The sequence below is a fragment of the Caloenas nicobarica genome, chromosome 9 (assembly GCF_036013445.1).
Source record: "Caloenas nicobarica isolate bCalNic1 chromosome 9, bCalNic1.hap1, whole genome shotgun sequence".
NCBI classification, from domain to species: domain Eukaryota; kingdom Metazoa; phylum Chordata; class Aves; order Columbiformes; family Columbidae; genus Caloenas; species Caloenas nicobarica.
Genome location: NC_088253.1, coordinates 17,151,873 through 17,170,452, shown reverse-complemented (window position 1 = coordinate 17,170,452; position 18,580 = coordinate 17,151,873). Strand labels below are relative to the sequence as shown.

Below are 18,580 nucleotides of genomic sequence, written 5' to 3'. Positions count from 1 at the left end.
GCACCCGGCTCCTCCTCACCCCTTGAGGAAGGACAGCGGGAGCAGAGGTGGGTGATCCGAATGCCTGGCTGCCAGTCACCACGAGTGCATCCTTCCACCTCTGCCTGTGGCTGGCAGAGGCCCCAGCAGAGCCACATAGGCAGAAAACTCACCAGAAAAACCTGATTTATTGTAAAAAAAAAAAAACCCAGCTAAACACATCTCTGCCACTCTGAAGTGCTGCCTGGGCAGGAGGTCCAAGAGATGCACAGTCTGTGCCACAATGTGGTTCCTGCCTGGTGCTGCCTGTGTCCTGCCTGTGTGGATGGTCACGGTGTGCAGCTCCACGTGGGGGTCTCAGTCCTGGTGCTGGGGTCACCCCAGGGTGGGCTGTGAGGTCCCGCAGTTCAGGCAGCTGCTTGGAGAGGGGTCTCTCAGCGTGCGAGGCTGCTTGGGTCCTGCAAGGCCACTCGGGAAGAGCCTCCTGTGACGCCGGGGCTCCTCAGGCAGGCTGTGGGGTGCTCGGGCAGTGTGGGAGCTGCTTTGGGGGTTCTCCGATGGTGGGGTGGAAGCAGGCTCCGGTGTCCTTGGGCAGGTTTCTTGGGCCTCCAGCTGCGCGGGCAACTCCGGGGGTCCCCAGCAGCACAAGGGCTGGCTTGGGCAGGCTTTGGGGTGAGACACCCCTGGCAGCACGAGGTGTGGGTCAGACAGGCTCCAGTGGTCTCCAGCAGCACCGAGGGCAGCTTGGACGGGCTCTGGGAGACACCCCCACCCGCAGCCAGGGGCCACCCAGACACCATCAGCGCTCAGGCAGTGGTGGCGGCGGCGGCAGCAGCGGCATCACGGCGGCGGGCAGCCCGCAGCAGGCTCTGCCGCAGCACGGGGTACAGGCGGTGGCAGCCGTCGAGGCCGAGGCGCAGCGCCTCTGCCCAGGTGTCGGGAGGGCTGCCCTGCCCACCCCCCAGCACCGCCGACACCTGGTTCAGAGCAGGCAGAAGAGCCACGGTGAGCTGGGCGACGGCACGGCGCTCCTCGGGCTCCCCGGGCTGCAGCATCCAGGCGGCGGCGGGCCCGGGAGCCCGGCACAGGGCACAGCCCACGGCCAGGTCGTACATCTCCACCCCGGCATCAGCCAGGGCCAGGGCAGCGGCGCTGATGGCGGCGGCCAGCGCGGAGCCCCCGTCCTGCAGCAGCAAGGCGCTGACGGCCAGGCGGGCCCGCGGGTACCGGGCCAAGCGCACGGCCGGTTCCAGCGCTTCCCGCAACGCCGCCGCCGCCTCCCGCTCCGCCTCCCGCTCCGCCGCCGAGCCCGGCCGCCACCGAGCCCCGCGCCCGGCGAAGGGCGCCCGGCGGAACTCGCAGAGCAGCCACCCCGCCCCTGCCGCCGCCCCGCCGGGCTCGGCCGCCTCCCGCGGGCCCCACGCGGCGCACAGGACCTTGGTGCCGCCGCTCAGCTCCACGTAGGCCGAACCCTCCGCCTGGCTCAGCAGCCCGGCCCGGGCGAAGAGCGGCCGCAGGGCGCAGGGGTCCCGCGGGGCCGCATCTTCCTCCTCCGGTACCTCCCCGCTTCCCCCGGCCGCTGCCCAAACCTCCGGCGGCTGCGACTCCTCCGGGCCCTGCAGCCGGCGGTGATCCAGCGGCATGCTCGGCGGGGAAACGCGCGGCGAGCAGGCGGGGCCGGGCAGGAGGAGGAGCGCGGCCCGGCCCGCCCCCGTTAAGCAGAACCGAGGCGGCAGCGCGCAGGACAGGCAGCATTTATTGATAGGAACGGCGGGGTCGGCTCAGCAGCAGGCAGGGGATGGGCAGGAGGGCAGAGGGGGGCCGGTGACACCCCCCCCACCCCGTCAGTTCTTCAGCTCCCCCAGCCGGAGCGTGGCAAAGTCCGTGGCTAGTTTCAGGGCTTGCTGCAGGCAGCCTACGTTCTTGCCCGTTGCCTGTGCAGAGACGTCCTTCCCGCCGCCTTTGCCGTCCATCAGGCCTGACACCTCCTGCACCCACTGGCTGGCCTTCAGGCCCTTATTTGCCGTCTCCTGGGTAGGAAAAGAAAAAAAAAATAAAAGGAGCTCGAGCTGAAGCTAGCAAGAAGTGAGTAAAGAAGGTCCACGAGCATGGTACCGCAGGACAAAGCTCTTCCAGGTGCAGCTCCTGGAGGACAGTTAGGCCAGCAGTCCAGGGGCAGCCTGGGCTTAACCATACTAATTCCTGGCTCTTTCCCTTTCACCCTTTGCAAGGCACGCCTCTTCTACCCCCCAGAGCCTGATGATAACCCAAAGCACAAAGGTTGTGGCTCTTGCCAACCCCATGCAAGTTTTGGCTGTGTAGTGTTAGATAGTTACTGCCTAGAGGCTGCAGATCCACCTCTGAAGCTCAGAGAAAGGCAGACAAGAAGTCTCAGCATTACCTGGGGCACCTGACACAAGCAGGTGATTCTGCCGGCTTCGTTATCTACAGTGAACAGCATGGTGGCAGTCTGTGGGGAGTAAGTCTTGAAGAGCTTCAGAGATTCGTTCAGGGCCTGGAGGAGGACAAAGTCATTGCAGGTCACCTTCCCTGTGCTTGCAGCCAGCCCTGCTTTACCCCCCCACACCCACAGAGACCCTGGGGATCTGGACTTGCATTAAACCAGCCAGCAGCACCCTGCAGCGCTCCTCCCAAGAGTAATTTTCACATCCCCAGGTGTGCAGAAGCCTTGGCAGGGGACAGAAGCCCTGGCTGTGTCCCCTCATGGCTGCAAGTAGGCAGGAGTGAGAAGCTGCTTTTATTTCCCCACCTTCATTTATCCAGAAATCGGCAGAATTAGTGACCATGCAGCCCCAAAGCAAGAGAGCCTTTGCCTGAGTGTACTGGCTGGAAGGAAAAATACTCTGCCTGCAATGTGAGCTCCCAGCAGGAGGGCGCAGATGTTCTGCGGCAAGTCAGGAGGACTCAAATGCAGCGTGAAGAAGCTGCCAGGGTTATCAGACACAGCAGGCATGCTGGAGAAACTGCCAGGCAGCCTGTTATTCCCAAGGAGACTGTCATCCTTGCTCGCATAGACAGTACAATGCAGCACAGAGCTCCAGGAGTGGGCCCTCCAGCAAGCAAAACGGTGCTGCTGTAGCTGGAGAGGGAATATGCAGCTCCCTGGGCTGCTGGCACCGCCATCCCCTGGGGATGCACCCTTCTGCCAGGGGGAACACCGTGCTGGCACCCACTGCGAGCAGGAGCGCTGGCATTGTGGGGATGGGGATGGCCACAGAGAGCGAGCAGGCGTCTGTAAGCTTCCCGGAAATTTAAATAGAGCATTAAAACCCAAGAGGTCCAACCTAAGGGCACGATCAGCCCCCGCTGCCTGGCACTTGCTGGGCTCAGCACTGCGGCCCAGCGCATGCAAGGGAGCTTTTATTCACAATAGAAATTGCTCAAAAAGAAACTTAACTTGTGCATGGAGGAGGCAAGGAGCAGTTTCAGCCCCAGTCAAAGAATTTGAACTTTGCTGCAGCAGAGCTCAGGAGCTGGGGAGCAGCGCTCTGGCCTGGCTCTGTCCCCACCTGCAGCCCGGGATGCTGCTCCCAGAGCTGATCTGCAATGGCATGGCCACGAGCATCGCAACTTCTGTAGGTTGGCAGAGCTGCTGTTCAGAGTTCCTCAGGCCTGCTTTTTAGTGTCATGACTGCTCCTGGATGAGTCTTACCTGGGACCTAATGTGATTTCTGTTGGGGTCCCTATCCACCACCAGGTCTGGAAGCTCAGCAAATGGTCAAGGCCCCTTCCACACCCCTGCAAACCCATGTGTTAGTCCAGGAGGTGGGACATAGAGAGTATCCCAGTGGTCCTCCCCTTTTTCACCAGCTGCTGCTCGGGGCTGGTACGCGGCAAGAGACAGCTCTGTAACACAGCACCACCTCCACAAGCCAACAGAGACCACGCAACCGCTCCTCAGGCACAAGGAAGGTTTTGAGGAGAGACCAGACCTTCCCATACCTTTGCTGAAGCTCCATTTTCCATTTCCATGATGACCAACGGCTGGTTAGGGTGACTCTCGATGACTTGCTTGGTCTTCTCCAGCACCTGAGGACAACAGTGGTCAGATGCTAGAGCACACACATTGTGTATGGACACAAGAACCGCCTGGGTGGAGCTTCCTTGCAAGTACAGAGGCCCCCAAGGTGCCCCAACACACCCACAGCCCGGCCTGGAACAGCCTCACGCTGCAGAGCCAGGAACAAAACATGCTGGCGGGCAGGTGTATGGTTTGCAAGGCAGCAGCAGTGCTGTGCGTGATTCCTCCTCCGGGAAAATCCAATGGGATCTAGGAGGAAGAACCACGCACCACCCATACCATGCACCCAGGGGCACCATTAGGGCAGGAGCAACCCAACTTCCAAGATGTGCTGCCAGCACTTCACCCCAGGGAACAGGCGTGGAAGTAGCCATGCCTTGGGAGGGAGCTGGATGGCTGAACAGAGCAAGGGGCGTCCCCACAGCTCAGCCCCCTTCCACACCGGACACAAGCAGAGCTCCCACAGGAGCCCCCCACAGCCCTCCCACACTGTGCTTTGTGCTCACTCGTTTCTGGATGTCGGCTTTGCTGGCTCGGTCCAGGTCGTCCATAATTTTCTTCAGTGCTTTAACAGCCTCTCTCAGCTCATCTTTCTGCCACTGCGGGATAACAGCAGTGGCCAGTGTCTGCAAAACAGGGGTGGGCAGAGAGAGTCAGAGGTATCAGTGTCCGTGGCAGGGGATGCTGCACCGCACTCATGAACCTCCCCTCCTGTCAGGGAACAGACTGCCTTAGCTTACTGAATTATTTGGTATACTGCTTCTTACAGAACTTTTTTAGAGATTGCTTATATAGAATTCGTTTAGCATAACTAAGTTTGCTTAGCATAACTTCTGCAAGCTGGGAACCTTTTAACTCTGCTTCGTTAAGTAAAAAAGGCCTCAGAGTCTTCAAGCTAGAATGTAAAGGGAGCTGCATCCTGGGGGATAAGTAAAGGAACAGATGGTGTCTAACAGGAGACGAAAAAGAAGAATGTTTTGGTCTGCCAAGAATTTACTTTTCTCCAGCTGCAGGTGCAAAACAGCAACTGTAAGTCAGGAATTCAATTGACAGCCTGCCTGACAAAAATGAAGAGATCCAATGAAGAACAGAGACACCCCAGACTCTAATTTTGCAACTGGCCCAGAGTGATGTGCAAGGGGTGGGGATTGGACTTGTGAGGGTATAATTGTCCAAGTTTTTTTTCACTGAGTGTCCCTCTTCAGAAGACACCAACCTTGCGCTGCTCTAGACTGTACCTTGCAAATAAATTATTTATTTTAGAACAATTTCTAGAATCCATGCCTGAGTCTCTGCTAAGGAAAGCCTAGGGAAAAGAAACTTCCTTAACACCTCCTCTCCCAGGGCCTGACAACTCAGGCAGGAGGTGCTGCCTTGCAGCACCCACAGGACACAGCGCTGTTTGGACAGGAGCAGGAAGCTGAACTTGGGCCTTATCAATACCACCCAGTGCTGGCAAACAACGTCCCCTTCACTTTAGGAAGTCAGAGCACTGCTACCATCCTCACCTCACTGAGATCCGTGATCTCCTTCTGCACATCCTTGTTGGGAGCTGTCTGGACCTTCACCTTGGCCTCCAGGGCTGACAGCAGCTTCCTGAGGCTGTCGACTTTCCTGAGGGCCTAGCAGAACACAACCTGAGTTCAGTCACGCAGGCAGATTTACCAGGCTGGGCTCTTGGCTGCCCCCATGAGAAGGGGTTACAAATCCTGCAGCCCCAGGGGAAGCAGCGCTTGACCAGAAACAGGGTGTGACGTTGGCAGACAGGCCCCCAGACTCTTCTTTGCCAGAAGGAATGCCAAGATCCTCCAAAAAAAGAAAAACATCTCCCCCACCAGCCCCCTTCCTCTAGGAAGCACCAGCCCAAGCTAGCCCAGGACCAAAGTCTCCTGCCTGCTGTAGTAGACGATTCTCAGACTGCGCAGTTCTCCTGCCAATCTCACCAGCTGCTAACGGCTCTAGATCTGCAGCCCATTCTGCAAAACAACCTGAACTTGACCCCACAGCCACTTCCAGGACCCACCCTCAGCTCTTCTAACAAAACAGCTACAGCCACGACCTCTCCTCCAGCTCTCTCCTCTGGCTGTAGCACAGCCAGGGGCCTCCAGCACAGCCTTTGCTAACAGCAGCATCCTCCTCCGTGAGCCCCTCAGACATGCGGTTCTCCCTGGTGATGACTATCCAAACAGGGATATTTGGCAAATTTGAACTACAGGAACCTTGGCACAGGGTTAATATTTGGGATTTCACAGAGGATCTCTCCTGTCTCCCTTTACCTTCCGAGCTTCGGCCCCGGTGACTGCAACTATCCTCCGGATGCCTTTAGCAATTGCTTCTTCTGAAACAATCACAAAGGGGCCAGCGTGGCTGGAGTTCTGCAAGTGCCTTTGGAAAGAACCCAGAAAAGACCCACAAAAAGAGAGAGTTAGAAGTCCACCTCTCATCTCAGCAGGAATCAGCATGGAAACAAGAAAATCACCCTGCCAGGGTGCTGCAGCAAGCGTAGGGACAGGCAGAAAACCCAACCTAGCCGCTAAAAGCAAATGAGCAGGGAAAGGGTGGCAAGGGCTGCATTCCCAGCGCTGTCAGAGACTGTACGTGGGCAGGGACAGCACACAGGCAATTTTCCTGCCTGCAAAGGATGATTTAAAATGCAGTTTGACTCAGGATTGGGAATGCAAAATGCATCACCACCACCTCCAGCTCTGCCCTGGCTGTGCCCAGCATACGCCCACAGCACCCACAGCAGCACCCAGGCTCCCCAGGGACTGACTCCTTTTCAGTCACCCCACCACCTTCCCCAGCCTCCCCAGATACTCACGTTCCTCCACAGAATTCAACAGAAGTGATGGAGCCTGCAGGGCCAGAGGGGTCAGCCAGCAGCTCCTCCACAGGGATGCCAATCGAGACCACACGGACAGGATCGGGGTAGGTCTCATCAAAAACTGCCCGCAGTCCTTGGATAGCTTTGGCTGCTGCAAGAGGACAGTCCTTGGCGTAGACGGTCTGCAGGGGACAGGAAAGGGACACTGGTAAGAGCTGGTCCTGTCACTTGTGACTGAGGGCCTTCATTGCCAGGGAATCCTGACTTCCTCCAAAAGATCCTAAAAGGAAAGTTATGTGCCTCACCTGCACTGGGGTTTGTTGAGCTGCAGCGATCCTAAAGTCATTGACAGGTGCCCTACCTTCAAAATTTTTGGTATGTCTGGCTACTCAGACCTGCTGGGCTCCTGTACATTCATTTTGAACCACAGACTCCTGAGCAGAGCACAGGGTCCTCCAGGGCCTGTTGTAACATGGGGCTAGCACCAGGCAGAGCAACTCTCTTGCCATCAAGGACAGATCACTGGAGGGTCTGGGTGTACACTGTAAATCCAGCCAGCCCTGCAAAACTGTCAAACTTCTTGGCTTTTGTAGCTAACGTGACACTAGAGCAGGCATAGAAACACTCCAACCCTAGGCAGGGCTCGGTACCAACGAACAGAGTGATCTACATGGAGTTTTTCTACTCAGAATTCTCTGTGATGCCAATCTGTACACAGTACTGCATCAGCAGCTTGGAAGACTCTTGCTGGGCCAAACTCCCAGCATCCCAGAACATCCAAAAGCCTGACTCAAGGTATTTTTTTCCTGAGTACATCTAAGCCAGCAGCCGTACCCACCTTTGCTTCCTCAATCATCTGATTGGCGATCCCTTCGACTTTCTTGATTTCCTGGGTAGACAAGGCTCCCTTGGCTGTGAAGTCAAACCGCAGCCTGTCTGGTGCAACCAGCGACCCTCTCTGGTCAGCTTCCCCCAACACCGAGCGCAAGGCGAAGTTGAGGATGTGAGTGGCCGTGTGGTTGCTCATGACCGGCCTCCGCCGAGTCTGAGGGAGGAAATCACTGTTAGACGGGGTCTCGCACTGCGGAGCCAAGATCACCTCTACCAGCAGAAGTGTACTCCAACAGAAACCTCAACGAGCTCAGGAGACCAGAAACAACTTATCATGCTTGCTGCCTTGGAGCCTCTGCTAAAGAAGTAGGACATTCCCCACCAAATTTGTGCATGGCTTTTCCCTGGCAATCCCCTTGCTGGGCCTGTCTGGAGAGAGGGCAAGGACAAACCAGGTTGCAGACACTGATCTCCACTCCTCAAGAGGGACATGCACTGCAAGATGGAAGCCTTCCCTCTTGCTCCACAGGTATTGGCTCTACAAGGAAGGAAAATGCATTTTGCAAGCCAGGTTCAACCCCGCACACACTCAGCAGGCTGAGCGCACCAGAGCAGTATCTGGAGGAGGGCAGACAGCCCAGGCTCTCCGCTGTCATCCACAACACAGTGGAGCACCGTACACATTCCACCTCTCAGTTGTGACCACAAATGCATTTCTGTTGCTGCAGTGAAAGCCAGTGAGCGTGGCAATGAGCCTGCTGGGCATTATCTGCCTTGTGGTGGGAGAAAGCCAAGTGCCAGGCAGGAGGGGCCTCGACTCAGCCAGGCTGGAAGGGCCACGTCGCTTTTCTGCATCATGTGCCATGGGCAGAGCAGGCCCCAAACTCCGGGCCACCCCGTGACACCAGTGGAAACAAAGACAAAATCCAGGGACAAAAGATGAAGTCATCTGTTATACCATGTCTTACCTCATCGATAGACAGGTAGACCTGATCTCCTACTTTCAGGTTTCCATATAGAGTTCCTATGTGAAGCACGTAGCCTCCTCGGACCTGCACGTTCTTCACTGTGAATTCTGTTTTCTGTACAAAGAAGGAAACGCTCCTAGTGAGCGGGGCAAGGGCCACGGGGAGAGAGTCCAGCCAGAGCTCTGAGCTGCAACTGGAAAAGTCTCAGCTGAGAGCCAGACTGGTGTGTGTGACAGGAGAATGCTGAGTGTGCCCAGGCATGGCACACAGGGCCAGAAAACAGAGAAGAGCATGAAGGTGGGGCATGGTTATGGGGCACGGTTATGGGGCACACCAGAGCTGGAAGAGTTGCCCAGCTCAGCTCCCAAGCACAGCAATCCCAGCACCACCACCGCAGGCACCCACATTTGGGGACAGCCTGATGCTGCAGCGCAGAGTTCAGTTCCCCAAGAATTAAGGGGAGCAAACTCCAGCATGTCTGTGCTGTGCTGTACACCCAAAAAGGAAACCTGTGCAATGCCTGACACCTGCCATGGACAGGAAATTGCTGGGGCTTGTAGGGCCCCTTCTCCTCCTCTGCGCACACCTGCCCAGGCCCCAGCTCAGACCGAGTCCTGCAAAAGGCTCTCAGGCCCACTCACATCCTCCCTGCCGTCGTCCTCCTTGACCATGTAGCCCTCGTCATAGATCTGCCCACCCTGCTCGGCGTAGAAGCAGGTTCGGTCCAGCACTATCCCACACTCCTGGCCAGTGGATACCTCCTCCACAAACTTCTTCTCCCTGCGGATGGCTTTCACTGTGGCCACGAGGCTCCCAAAATCTGTCACCAGGAGAACAGGCAGTGTCAGTGAAACAGGAAAACCTTGTAGGCACCACATGGGAGCAGAACCTCATAGCAACATCTCCCAGCTATTGCAGGAGTTCATGGCAGCTACATTTGTAGGGGCTAAGGAGAAAGAACCAGGGCAATGGTTAGTTGGATAAGAGGGAATTTCATTCTGTGCCCTCCAAGGCAGGGGCCTGTGCAGTAAAAGCCACATGTGCTGCTACGAGCCTGGGGCCTCCTGAGTCTCCACTGAATCAAAGAATTAGCGGCAAGAGCCAGAGCAAGTGTGCTGAGGACAGACCAAGCACAAACCGCAGTCTCCTGCAACACTGGCAAAAGGGCAGCTCGGAAACACAAACATGGGAGCGTGGAGACACAAAGCTGCAGGGAACAGGAATCCCCTTAAGACTCTCTGATCACACTGGCAACAATGGACCTGAACAGCAGGGCAGCCCTTGCACAGTCTGCCCTCCTCTTTCCCTGCTCCCTTCCTTACAAGCAGGTGATTCACCCGCACACACTTCTACTCCCGATCCCATGTCCCATGAAAGGTCAGCCCAGAGGATCTTGCTGAGGTACATGGCAGGAAAGGTTTGGCAGCAGAGGATAGCTCTTAGAAGGTTTTTTCATACCATAGGCACCACTCGGATCTGAAGCATAGCTGTATTTCGGTGAATCATCCGTCACCTCCAGCCCTCGGGACCGTAGCTCTTCAATGGCATAGATGTCCAGCATGAGGAGGTCCTCCCCCCCGGCACCCTTCCCTTGGGATTTCAGCTGCCAACAACAAGCACCAAGTTTGAGAAAACAAGAGAGTGAGGAGGTGCTCCCAGCACCCCACCAGCTCTGTATGAAGGCTGAGCTCAAGGTCCCAGGCCTTGCAGTGTTAGTGAGCAAACTCAGCCCCAGCTGCACAGAAAATACTCGTCCCACCACAACTGCAGTGCTGTGCCCTGTGTGTGTGAGTGAGGTGTGAGCAGACCCCATAAGAAAGAGGCAGAGATTCATGACAGCAAACTACAAGGAAGAGAATCCTCCCTGCCCGCAGACCAGCTCCCCCGGAGCTGTTATCTACCTGTGCATTTTTCCGCTCTTCTTCAAAGCCCTCCATGTCCACAACAAGGCCCTTCTCCTCTGCAATCAGCCCCGTGAGATCAGCAGGAAAACCGTAGGTGTCATACAACAGCCAGGCAGTATCACCTTCAGAGAAAAAGCAGAGCAGTCATTACTCTTGCGAAACACTGCTCCTTTACCCCCTCTCTGACTGCCTCTGTCCCACCCAACTGGCTCTGCACCACAGTGAACAGGTCTGGTGAACGTGAAAATCAAAAAGGCTCCTCTCTGACAGTACAGACATCACACCATCATCTTGTGTCTGGGCAGCTTAGAAACCTGAGCAAGTGAATACAGGCCAGATGCATGGCCCAGCTCTGAGCGATGGTATTTTGACTCCAACTCTGTCCCCTGACACCCTCCACAACCTCTCAGTCCCCAGCCCAGCTGAGCCTTAACTCAGTGCCATATAATAAAAGCCTCTTGGCACATTCAGACAGAAGTCACAGACTTACCAGGGATGGTTTTACTGTCCCCCAGGCTCTGGATCTTCCTGTCCAAGATGCGACGCCCTCTGCTGAGTGTTTTCAGGAACTGATCCTCTTCTTCATTGATAATGTCCTTCACCATATCTGGGTCCTTCTTCAGCTCAGGAAACGCATCTCCCTGCGCACCCAAGATGATTAGTTGGTCAACAGGGAGATCCGCACACCTCGGCAGAGGAAGACTGCGGCAGATACAGCAGAGCCGAGGAAGAACTTACCAGTGACTGCACCACCACATCAACCAGAGTAGCAAAGAAACCCTTGGGGGCATTGAGCTTCTCATGGGAGTAACGCACAGCCCGTCGGAGAATCCGCCTCAGCACATACCTATGGAACAGCAGAGCTGCTCATGCAAACGTCACACCTCCGGGCTGTTCCCAGGGGATCCACCAGCACCCACCGGCCAGCACGCGCTCCCAGGACCAAAAGCACCGGGTTCCCTCCCCATATTTTCTTTCAAGTAGCTGCTCACACCAGCAGCAAGCCAGAAGTGAGGTGCCAGCCACCAGTTCTGACACTCAGACTCATGACACGCTTAAGAGTCACTCCTGTGAGTCCAGCAGCACCCACAGCACAGCCCCTCTGCCCAAATGTTCTTGGTTTTTTTGACGGCAGCACTGCACCAAGCAGGATTTTGTGCCTGTGTGCCCACAGTGACCCTTTCTGGGGTCTGACATAGCAGGATTGGTACTCACAAGAATCCTCATACCTTTTGCATAGACCTTGCTACAGGGATTCAAGTGTCAAACATACTGAGCAAACACCCTGCTATCCACTGCTTCCATGACGAATTCAGAGGCATCCCAGAGACACAGGAGATCCCAGTCCCCTCAGGGAAGCTGTGCTGAACAGAATGGGAGCGGCAGCGATGGAGCAGCTCCCATCTTACCCTCTGCCAGTGTTGTCAGGTCTGCCCCCATCGGAAAGAGCCAGCGTGATGGTCCGTGCGTGGTCAGCCAGCACCCGGTAGGCCATGTCTATACCGTCAGCATCCTCAGCACCAACCTGCCCCATGTACGGCCTGGCACCCGTGCCCTGAGCAGGGAGGAGAAGGCAGTGGGCAAAGGGGATGATTACGGACAGTGGGGACCAGTAGCATGGCAGAACAACAGGGATGTGCCTCAGAAGCCAACCCCATCCCACTGCCCGCAGCCACAGAGGAAGTAAGAGGTGACTCAGTGAAGACAGGGAAGACCGAGAGCTGTGAGGCTCTGCATGACGCCGCAGCCAAATGATCTCCAAGACCAGAGAGAAGGAAAGCCAGTTTATCCCAACAAAAAGAGCCAAGGACAGAAGAGAGGGGGACAGAGTGCAGGGAAATTATCTGTTTTCCACGCTGGCTCATAACCTGCCCACTCAAGAAACTTCTCAGATTCTGTTACATGGAAGACAGTCCAAGCTTCTCTCTTTTAGGGTGTTTTTATCTGTACCCAAAGGAAAGATACCGCTGTAACAAGGCAGCATTCACTCGTGGTGCAAACCTCACACCACAGGCACAGTCCCTACAGCCAGGCTCCCAGCGGGCAGACAAGGACTCATGGGCTGCATCTAGCCAGTGGCTTTAACATCTACTTCCAACTCTGGAGCTCCACACCTCATTCCCTCCGAGAAGTCTGAGTCTGGGCTCTTCCAGCACGATCTGCAGCCAGGAAGCTTTGCTGCTTCCACAGAGCAAAACGAGGCTTGGCCTTGCACACCAGCATTGGTAACATGGCCCCTATCCAGGAAGATGCAGCAACAGCATGCTGGTTCTGCAAGTGACTGTCACGGTTTATAGCAAAGACCTCCTCTCTCAGGGGATTTTCTACGGATCAGCATGTTTCAGGTGGGAGACTGAAGAACGAATTCTGATGCTGGGTCAGCAGTACCACGTGCTTTCTACCACATGGCAAAAAGATGGCACTTGGCCACATGGGACAGCAAAGCATCTTCCACTTGGAGAGGACCATGGAGTGTGCAATCAGGACAAGTCACAGAAACAGGAAAGCTGTACTGCTCATTGTCCTGTGTTTTCCTCTGAAAACATGCCCCAAGGCAGCAATTACTGTGCCAGCCTGTGCTCCTACTCTCAACAATGTAAAAATCCATGGGGCTCGCAGCAGCTGGGAAAGCAAAGACCCACAGACATAATTGCCCTGTTCAACCAGCCCCATTCACCTCCCCAGGGATTTGGGAAATGGAAACAACTGGGTCAGGCCCAGACCCAGAGTCCTCAGTTCATACCTTCTGGATGGCTTCAAAGTAAGGAAGGAAAAGGTCCGTGTCATAGTTGGACATCTTGTTCTGCAGCACAGAGACCAGCCTCTCCAGGCCCATCCCAGTATCAATACTTTTCTTAGGAAGAGGTTTCAAAGTCCCATCAGCTTCCCTGCCCGGCCACAAGAAGACAGACAAGCTGTTATGGATGGAGGGTCTGCAGGGGCATCCCCATCGCTCTCCCCATCTCTGTGAGATTTTGTTCCATCAGATTTACGATACGGGCCCATACACAAGCCACACACAAGGCAACTGTGATGAATACCAAGACCCTCAAGGACGACTTAGACCCAGAGTGGGATGGCACTTCTTCCCTACTGAACTCCTGGCAGATGAACTGAAGAAACACTCCCCATCTGTCCCCAAGCCAGCATGACTGACCTCTTCTGTACAGGTGGGCTGAGGGACAGAGTATCACAAAGCTCCCGGATGAGACGGAATGGCGAGCAAGCCAGGGGCAGTTAGAAAAGTACGCAGTCTGAGCGACCTCCCACGCCACGCTGGAGCAGCCTGGGGTGGGAAGCGGGTCTGGCTCACCTGTTGAACTGTATGAACACCAGGTTCCAGATCTCCAGGACGTTTGGGTCATCCTGATTGACCAGGTGGGAAGCATCTCTGTCCCCAATCCGGTCATAGTGGATCTCGCTGCAAGGGCCACAGGGGCCTGTGTCTCCCATTTCCCAGAAGTTATCCTTCATATTGCCAGGCAGAATCCTGCCTTCAGCCAGCCTGTAACAAGAAACTCTTATTGAACAAATGAGACCTACAGCAAGGCAAGAATTCCCCAACCAAGGATTATAGCAGGGAAATCTCAGCTCACTAATTCCCTGGATGAGTAGACAAATCACCGGGGTCTTGAGCCTGACCAATGTAAGATCTTACTACCCAGCTTTCCTGCTGAGGAGGGTCAGGCTAGTGTCAGCCCCTGGCACTAGCCCCAGATGAAGACAGAGGCTGACACGACACCTCAGCAAAGCCACCAGCAAGACGACAGGCAGATCTCCAACTTGAATACACGCGAGGCAGGTTTGGCCCCACAGCACAGAGGTGTGTCATGGGCTCAGTGGCAGGTTGCAGCGGCAACTACAGCCACAATACCAAAGGCTTCACCGCTATCTTGTTGGTGGACTTGGCAGTGTTAGGTTTACACTTGGGCTCACTGATATTTAGGGTCTTTTCCAATCTAAATGATTCTATGATCGAGCTTCGGCCCACCCACAGCTTGAGTACTGAGGGTGTTCCTCGTTTGGTCATCTCAAGGAGGGTGAGGTACAAGTAGCAAAGGTACAGAGGAAGGAAACTAAAACTACCTAAGGGCGAAACATCTGCCTTAGGAAGGGAGCATAGAAAAGAGGAAGACTCTTCAATTTGGAGAGGACAAGGCTGGGTGGGAGAATACAACTGAGATTTAGAAAAATCCAACAGGTTCAAAACAGAATCAGACATATTCTGAAGGAGCTGGGCCCCAAACAGAGGCGAAAGGGAGCAGAGGGGTCACACTCTAACAAACGAATCCAGTGACTGTGGGTGCTGGGAGAGGAGGAGGAAAACAGAGTGCAGGAGGAGGAAAACAGAGTGCAGGCCACAGTGAGACATGCTCCTTTCCCTCAGCAGCATCTTCTCAGCTGCTGTCAGGGGCAGCACACTGGGCTGGACAGACCATTGGTCTGACCCACTGAGGCATTTCTTATGTTCTTAAGCATACACAAGAGATTTTGAAATGAAATCTCTCGGTCTCTTCTATGTAATACCAATGCATCCCTTTGGCTTGGCAGCTCCACCACCCTGCAAAAATTGTGACACTGATTTTTGTTAAGGCCTCCTGTTACATGTGCTCTGCCACATAACACGTCCTCTTTCTCTGAATGACTATTGCTCATCAAAACATGCACCTTCCTCAGTTAAAGGCCTTACCCCAAATTCAACCATATCTGCTTGCACTCCAGGTCCGGTTGCAGTCCTGCAGCCTCATTGCCACCGAAGTAAGTAACATAGAGTCTTTCAGCAGGGATGCCAAACTCCTTGGTGAGAAGTTCCAGTGCCAGTTTACAAGCAAGTTCCTGCAGAAGGAAAGATGAGGTCAGCAAGTGAATGCAAAGAGAGCTTCGCTTCTACATGTAGCACTTGCACATACGGAGTACTGGCTACTGTAAGTATCAGCAGCTTTCTACAAAGAAACAGTCAAAAACTTTCAGACTCTTGGCACAGAAATAGGCAAATCAGTATATGCAGTGAACAGGGCACAAGAAACATCTCATGTGGCTTTCCAGATGCAGATAAGTTAACTTCCAGCATGTTTGCTGCCCCTAAAAAGCCTTTTAATTCTGCTGTTGTTCTGCATTCTTAACATCCTCTTTCTGACTTTGAACACTAGGCTATCAAGAAGCTCAGGAAAGGACAACATTATTCTGTCACTCCTGTCTGATGGTCTATCACAGCCACACAGCACATGCAACTCCCCACAGCTCCAGAACAGAAACTAAAACCTCTGCCTGAAGACGTCAAACTGGCAGAGTTAATATAATCAGCTTTATAAACCTTAAGTAATTAATCTCAAAACATTCTGCAGGGTCCAGGCAGCTTCCAAGCTCATCTATTCCAAAGGAGTTACATGCACCTTAGGAATACCACTCTGTGCCAAGATATTCTCTTTTCTGTGGGCAGTTGCTCTGCTGAGTTCATAGAGACGGGTAACCTTGTGCACAAGATTCAGAACTGCACCCAGCCTATTTTACCTTGAAATAATCCCCGAAGGACCAGGACCCCAGCATCTCGAAGAAGGTGTGGTGGTAGACATCTTTGCCAACATCATCCAGGTCATTGTGCTTGCCCCCTGCTCGGATGCACTTCTGAGTGTTGGTAGCTCTGTTCAGTTTAGCGAGTGGGTGCGAGGGGTCAATAGTATTGAGGAAGATGGGTTTGAACTGAAAGAAAAGAAAAAAGAGCAATCAAGGAAAGAATTAGGGACCTGTTTTCAAACATTGAAAGCAACAGCAAGGCAGTAAGTGTTGTCTGTGTCATGATACCACTAGCCTAGATGTACCCAAAGCCATTTTCAGGAACAAGCCTGCTGTCCCCTGCATGCGAGGAGACTGCAGCACTTAGCTATAACATGCACGTGTTCCTGGTGCCCACCAAACCCCAGGACTTCCAAAGGGACTGAAAGTAGCCAGATTCCAAGCTGACCAGAAAAAAAAAAAAAAAAAAAAAAAAAAAAAAATCAGTGAAAACTGTGTGTTGATCTCCAGCAGAGCCCTTTCAGCAGCCCAGCCCCAACCACTCTTTAAAGACACCATTAGTCACTTGTGCCAGGACTAGCAGTGGTCCAAAGTGTGAAGGAAGGGAGACTGGCAGAGCTCCCATTGCTGCACAGCAGACACAGGAACCTCTCCCAGTACCATTATCAATTTTGCCAGAGCGCAGAGGACTATGGCAGACAGGCCAACCACCTCTTTGTGACCAGAAGGAAGACGGAGAAAACAATAATTTTCCACACAAATAGCTCTGCAAACAGCTTCACAGGTTTCAACTGCTACAGGATCTGTTTGTAAGGACCACAGTGCCAGAGTGGGAATCTTACCTGATTCATACCAGCATTAGCAAAGAGCAGCGTGGGGTCATCCAGGGGGATTGTAGAAGACGAGTGCACATAGGTATGCCCATTTTCCTTGAAGAAGTCAATAAACCGTTGCCGGATCTGGCTAGCTGTGAGCGTGGCTTCCATCTTGAAGCTGCAAGTCACAGCTGTCCAAAGCAAGCGGAAAGGAAAGCAGCAAGGCCTTGGCGCAGTCTGAAGAAACAACCGCAAACAGGGTTCTTACAGGGTGTCAGCTCCAGCAATAACACCAGGATCATTGCCTCCATCTCCTGAAAGGGTCTCCCCACATTGATAACTACTCCCACTGACTCCTCAGTTTAACCGTCAGGTCACCCCAAATGGTGCCGACCCAAACCCAAATCTCCTCTGCCCCAACCTCCCTGATTTCTGGAGCTCAAGATCAAGTTATCCCGTTCTTTGAAAACATGTTTTTAAAACACCAAGTTCACCTGGATACTGAGCTTAGCAAGAGGTTATATCTGCCTTGCCAGGGACGCAGGGGAGGGTGAGGATTGCTAACGCCTAAAATCATCCAGGGTCATTAAATCACAGAATGGCTGAGTTTGGAAATGACCTCTGAATATCCCCTCATCCCCCTTTCCTCCCCAAAGCAGGGTCAGCTCCAGGGCTGCCTGGAAACCTTCCCGGTGAGGAACCGCACCACCACACCCGCACCAGGGACAGGTGAGGGTTTGGAGGTGAGCACCCCGCTACATCCTATGGGGTCCACGGGGCTGCCCCCGGCCGATGCAGCGCAGTGCGGGTCTCCGGAGGGCCCGGCTCCCAGGGGGCCGCTCCGGCCCGGGGGCACCATAATGCTCCATCCGACCAAGGGCAGCGAGGCGCTGGGGGCGGGCAGGGCCCGGGGAGGCCAGGGCCCGGCGCAGTGTCGGCTCCGGGCACGGCGAGGCCTCTGCCCACACACCACGCGGTCTCCAGTGACCGAGGACGGGCGAGGGCACAGCCGGTGCCCGGCAGCCATGCCGGCAACCAGACATCCCCCCGCAGCCCCGCCTGAGGAGACCGGGACACCGCCACCTTCCCACCCGCCACCCGCCCCGGCCGCCTGCCCTGCCGGGCCGCCTCCCCTCAGCCCGGGGGCGCCCAGCCGGGCCACAGGGAGCAGCCGAGCCGTGCAGGCAACCCCCAAAAGCCAGTGGCCCCCGGCGACCCGCCAGAGCCCAGCGGAACCCCCCAGGCCCTACCCCCGCGACCGCCGCCCCTCGCTCCGCACCGCCGGCGCCGCCGCAGCGCCCGCTCCGCACCGCCCCTCCCCGGCGCGCCGCCGCGCACCAGCATCCGATTGGCTGCTGGAGCCGTCGCTCTGGATCAGCCCCGCCCCCTCCTCTGGCCCGGACTTGTGGGCGGGCCACTGGCCGGCTGATGCAATGACGGGAGGCGACAGCCACGTGATGCGGCCGGGCTGAAGCCGGGCAGGGAGCCGGCATTTTAGAAGTGCCAGTCTTGCTGCGGGGCTGGGCGTGGGGGGACCGAGAGGACAGGGACCAAAAGGGCTGTCCCCGCCCCCTCCTCGCTGAGGGCACCATGACTGCAGCACCACGAGGTGTTGGCCCACCTGGTGCAGCCCTGTGTCTTGCAGGCAGTGGAGGTGCCGTGTTAACAAAAAAATTAACTGTGAGAAGGGCTAAGCATTGCAA

At 55.3% G+C, this 18,580-nt stretch overlaps 2 protein-coding genes across 3 annotated transcripts; both read right to left on the bottom strand.

Annotated features, from left to right (window-relative positions):
- Positions 1 to 167: 167 nt before the first annotated feature.
- On the bottom strand, positions 168 to 1,648 carry EXOSC6 (exosome component 6). The gene has a single exon (XM_065641082.1). The coding sequence runs from the start codon at positions 1,620 to 1,622 to the stop codon at positions 786 to 788; it is 837 nt and encodes a 278-aa protein (XP_065497154.1). The 5' UTR covers positions 1,623 to 1,648; the 3' UTR covers positions 168 to 785.
- Positions 1,649 to 1,717: 69 nt separating this feature from the next.
- On the bottom strand, positions 1,718 to 18,193 carry AARS1 (alanyl-tRNA synthetase 1). Of its 2 annotated transcripts, none has more exons than XM_065640647.1 (21): positions 18,157 to 18,193; positions 16,905 to 17,114; positions 16,060 to 16,248; positions 15,239 to 15,384; positions 13,862 to 14,053; positions 13,292 to 13,436; positions 11,958 to 12,103; positions 11,287 to 11,395; positions 11,039 to 11,189; positions 10,546 to 10,670; positions 10,103 to 10,247; positions 9,286 to 9,464; positions 8,645 to 8,758; positions 7,684 to 7,890; positions 6,843 to 7,027; positions 6,298 to 6,406; positions 5,530 to 5,643; positions 4,528 to 4,647; positions 3,943 to 4,029; positions 2,381 to 2,494; positions 1,718 to 2,009 (listed from the first exon to the last, which is right to left on the bottom strand). In XM_065640647.1, exons 2-21 carry the CDS (start codon positions 17,046 to 17,048, stop codon positions 1,824 to 1,826), a joined length of 2,907 nt encoding a protein of 968 aa, XP_065496719.1. In that variant the 5' UTR covers positions 17,049 to 17,114; positions 18,157 to 18,193; the 3' UTR covers positions 1,718 to 1,823. The 2 variants fall into 2 exon arrangements, with proteins under 2 accessions (XP_065496719.1, XP_065496718.1); XM_065640646.1 differs by having other exon boundaries at positions 18,128 to 18,190.
- Between the last annotated feature and the right edge of the window lie 387 nt (positions 18,194 to 18,580).